The 4,562-nt window shown below is 47.6% G+C and overlaps 1 protein-coding gene across 2 annotated transcripts in view; it reads left to right on the top strand.

The window, feature by feature from the left end:
* The window catches only part of LRATD2 (LRAT domain containing 2), a 5,082-nt gene extending 534 nt beyond the window's left edge, over nt 1-4,548 (top strand). The window contains exon 2 of one of the 2 annotated variants that reach the window (XM_019614242.2): nt 344-4,548. In XM_019614242.2, the coding sequence (XP_019469787.1) occupies nt 346-1,248 (903 nt within the window). In that variant the 5' untranslated portion in view covers nt 344-345 and the 3' untranslated portion in view covers nt 1,249-4,548. Of the gene's footprint in view, nt 1-340 lie in introns of both variants that reach the window. The other variant, XM_010709312.3, reaches the window with a different exon arrangement.
* Nucleotides 4,549-4,562: the final 14 nt, after the last annotated feature.

Genomic DNA, 4,562 nt, shown 5'->3' with positions numbered 1-4,562 from the left:
AGTTGGACCGGGGAGATTCACCTCCGCGGGGGGTGGAACTCCGTCGTCTCCAGCTCGGACCTCTGGTCTCCCTTTTAGCCGCGCCCTCGGTCCCTAACAGGTGGCTCCGTGCTCCTAAGGCGCCTTTTTCCTCCTCCTCGCTGCCGGCTAACAGGTGGCCGTGCTGCCTCGCCTCCCCCTGGGCGCTGGCGGTGGTTCGGGGCCATCACCTTCATCCCCCCTCGGGTACTCGCAGGGCTGTGTTGCAGCGTGAAGTGGGGGTGGAAGACCGAGCTCTAAATTTCCCTCTCTGCTGTCTCTCTGGCCTCTGGATGGCCCTGCTGTGTGTCTGTTGTTACAGCAGGCATGGGGAACCAGGTGGAGAAGCTGACCCATCTGAACTACAAGGAAGTTCCCACGGCTGACCCAACGGGCATGGACAGAGATGAAGGGCCCAGGATCGGGGTCTCCTACATCTTTTCCAATGATGACGATGAGCTGGAGCAGCAGCAGGACTCAGGGCATGACCTCGGGGGTGAGCACCCTGCCCTGCAGCCCTATGATCCCCAGCTGCATGAGGTGGAGTGCTCTGTTTATTACCGGGATGAGTGCATCTACCAGAAGAGCTTTTCTGAGGAGGACGTGCTGCCAGAGGAGGGTGAGGAAGGAGGCAGAGGACACTTGAGCACCTACACCCCAGAGAACCTGCTGAACCGCTGCAAACCAGGCGACCTGGTGGAGTTTGTGTGCCAGGCCCAGTACCCACACTGGGTGGTCTACGTGGGGGATTTTCAGGTTGTGCACCTGCACAGGCTGGAGGTGGTGAACAGCTTCCTCACCGATGCCAGCCAGGGCAGGAGGGGCCGCATTGCCAACCAGTTGTACCGCTACAAACCCCTCAGCCCGGCTGTGGTGGTACGCAATGCCCTGGAGCAGGTGGGCTGCAAGGACCGGGACCTGAGCTGGAGAAACTCGGAGTGTTTCGCTGCCTGGTGCCGCTATGGCAAGCGGGAGTTTAAAATCGGCGGGGAGCTGCGCATCGGCAAGCAGCCCTACCGCCTGCAGATCCGGCTGGGCGACAAGCGCAGCCACACGCTGGAATTTCAGAGCCTGGAGGATCTGATCATGGAGAAGAGGAGAAATGACCAGATCGGTAGGGCTGCCGTGATCCAGGAGCTCTCCAGCCACCTGCAGGCTGCAGAGGAAGAGGACGAGGAGGATGAGGAAGACCATCCCCACCATCCAGGTGCCCGGACTGCTGTGGAGTAGTGCCTCAGCACCGCCATGCTGCTCGGGCTGGGTGATGGGGATTAAAACGGAAGGCTGCGAAATTGAGCTGTTATAAACCCTTTGGGCCGTTTCAGTGCAGCTTCATTCCGATCACATGTGAAAGGAAGGGGGAAAGCTGATTAAGTGTCTGTGCTTTAGTGCTTAACTCCTTCAGTGCTCGATGATAAAAACCACTGACTTATTGTAGAGGATAAAACTCAGGGCAACTCTATCCTTCTCTGCTCCCACCTCTTTCCCTTCCTCTGTGCCAGCCCTTCCCTCCACCATCTGCCAGTAGGCCTGACCCTATGGGATGCTAAATGCCTTTGACACCTACTTATCGGCAGAAGTTAAGAGTACTTAATACTATTAAGGAGCCAACAACTTCAGGACATGGCCATGTTTATCTGAGCGTATGATCAGTTGGTAGCTGGGTAGTGTGATATATTGCTGTCCCTTCTCTGCCCGTTTCTCTTCAGTTGTGGCTCGGTTGGTCTTGCAACAGGCTGCTTGCTTGCTTTTGTGGTGCTAGGCTTCATGGATGGGTGGCCAGCTCCCCAGGAGGTGCAAGGGAGAAATCAGTGCTGACTTCAGTGAAATGCTTCTGATGTGCCTGGTGCTTTCTTAATAGAAATGTACAGGTGGGCTGGGGGAGCTCTGCCTTTGTTAGCAGCACGTGGTTCTGTTGGGGGGAGAGAGCAGCTGTTACTGCTGACCAGTCCCAGGGAGGAGGAAGCTCACAACCCTGATTGCAGAGTCTGCGCATTGATGCGTGCTTGGGTTCTTACAGGCACATACTGAGCTCTGCTGGAGCTTGTTACAGGCTTCTCCTAAAGCAAACAGCAGAGATCCCGATGACATCTGTGGTGAGCGTAGAAGCAGGCTGTTCATGTGTACCAGCACATCTCCAGTGAGTTGCCCCTCAAGAAGGTGGTCTCATGGCTGGGAATGTGGCACAGGTCCTGCACAGCAGCACTCCCTCCCTGTGATGGGAAGGAGTGCAGGATGGAAGGGTTGGGGTGTTCATTTTATTCCCCCGTTTATCACAAAGAAATTTCTTTTTTAGAGATTTCATGTTTCCCTATTTTCTACTAATTTTTATGATGTGCAGCTGAGCTATAGCACTAGAAGAGAGGATATGCCTCGGGAGTTGTGTAGGTCCCCCATTCAGTGGGTTGGGGGTGCAGCACTGCCTCCCTTGAATGTTTCCTGAATTTTGCTTTCAGCTGTTGAACTGTTCTCCCACGTGGGCACTATCTGATCATTGTCCTGAGATCTTAAGTGTGTGAGCAAACAGATTTGGACGCCACTTATAATACAAAATTCCTTCCCTTTAAAAGCACGATAGTGAAGAGGTGAACCTGAAGATAAGCTTGAGCTCATTTAAATAACAGCAGTTACCGTTGTGCTGTAAACTTGGAAGCGTTGTTACTGCCGTCTTTCCTGTGGTTGTTTATGGTTATACCACAAATAGCAAAGTACTCCATGTCCTTTCTACCCCTTGGGAGCAAGGGTTGTTGACTAAGAAGTTGGTACCTATTTTTGATTAGTTAGAACTACATAAAGCAACTTTGACAATATGGTTTAAATAAATCTGAGTTGTTTTCTTTCTGAGATACACAACCTGGAGGGGAGCAAAGCAGTGATAAACTCCTTCAGCCTTGCTTCCAGAGGAAATGTGGCTTTAAGGTTATGCAAATACACCATACAGTGTTTCCTTAATGACTCTGTGTTCTCATTTTGGACTGCAAAATGCTCAAATCCAAAACAGAATTTAACACTCAGCTCTGTTAGAACGCTATAGCTCAGGAGACTGCACTGATGGTTTTCTTCAATATGCAGTAGAGTCATACTCGTGTTGGTGTGGCTGTCAAGCAAATGTGCAACCTTGCTTTAATAAGTATGGTAACAACCCATATCTGACTGCAATAGGGTTTGTGTATGGAGGGAAGCATGCAGCTTTCATACAACTAAATGCTGAAAGCTGCAATGATCACGGAAAAAGTCCAGAAGAGAATGGAGTCTCTGTGCTGTACTGACTTGTGTACAACAACTGAGGTTATCTAGACCACAAGTAAATGTCTGCCTGTTGTTTCTTTCATACTGACCCTTGTACATAACAAAGTTTATTTCTCTGTGTAATATATGTATGTAAAATAATATTTTCTTACAGATATTTTTGAAAGTTTAAAAAAAACTCCATCAAAACCTTGCATTTGAAAGTAAGCTGTTATGCACATTATTTTCCAGTCTTCTGAATGGGTTTATTTTTCATTAATGATCTAAAATATATTCTAGGTCATAAAGTATAGAAACTGCTATAAATGTCAAATATTATGTATCTACAGGGTACTAAACGGTAAACTAGTTGTGAAAATATTTTTCCCTTGTGTCTGAAACATCAGAACTATGACACAGCCATTTCTCTCCTGAGATATCCTGCGTAGTCTGGCTTTGTTTTCTGTGGGTTTGGTTTTTTTTTGTTGTTTTTTTTTTTTTTTTTAATTAAACAAAGGGGGGGTGTGAAAGGACCAAATTTCTTTGAGAACAAAGAGCAAAGCTTCTTTAGCCAACCGAAATCACGTCTCGTGCTGATCTTGGTGCTTCCCTGTACCGGTCATGCCTCTTGGGATCAATTCCTATGCAGGCATAAGGGCCTTAACAAAGAATCCCAGAGCTTGCACAGCCCTCTAGGATGGAGAGCTGAGCAGAGGGCTTGGCTCACAGCAAAGCAGCCTGGCATGCAGTCAGCTGCGTTACAAAACCTGTCTGCCCCTCTGGCACCTGCAGTTCAGGTGTTCAGTGCTTAAAATGTAGATACTTGGAATACATTGTTCTGCAAGTTATGCTGGTGATTTATTCCGTCTCCTGCAATTCCATTATTTGCAAAAGTGGGTTTTCATTGTTCCCATTTTTTTTAAGAGTGGTTTTGTTGTTTTTTTCCTATGTCCTAATAGGGATTTCTTACCCCAATAGCTAATGACTGTTGAATCTTTAACAGGTGGGTATTTTTTTTCCCCTACCTGTTGATTAGGCAGTGTTATTCAATAGGTGCTGTGAACACCATTGCAAACATTTCTAAGCAGGCTGGTTTTTAAAGCCATAGCTCATAACGTGTGGACTAGAATTGCCATAGGAGCACATCACTGTTGCTTAGCTTCTCGTTTTTGTTTTACTGTAATCATTTATTTTCTGCAGACTACACTGGAATTTCTACAGTTTGTTGTTTGCTTTGTTTTGTTTTTTTTAATTAATCAAATAATCTTTTGGGGAAAACAGACTCTTTTTTTTTGTGTGTGTAGTTCAAGATTTTT

This window comes from Meleagris gallopavo, chromosome 3 (assembly GCF_000146605.3).
Source record: "Meleagris gallopavo isolate NT-WF06-2002-E0010 breed Aviagen turkey brand Nicholas breeding stock chromosome 3, Turkey_5.1, whole genome shotgun sequence".
In the NCBI taxonomy this organism is placed as follows: Eukaryota; Metazoa; Chordata; class Aves; order Galliformes; family Phasianidae; genus Meleagris; species Meleagris gallopavo.
The sequence above is the reverse complement of the archived record's forward strand: the minus strand, read 5'-3'. Positions and strand labels throughout refer to the sequence as shown.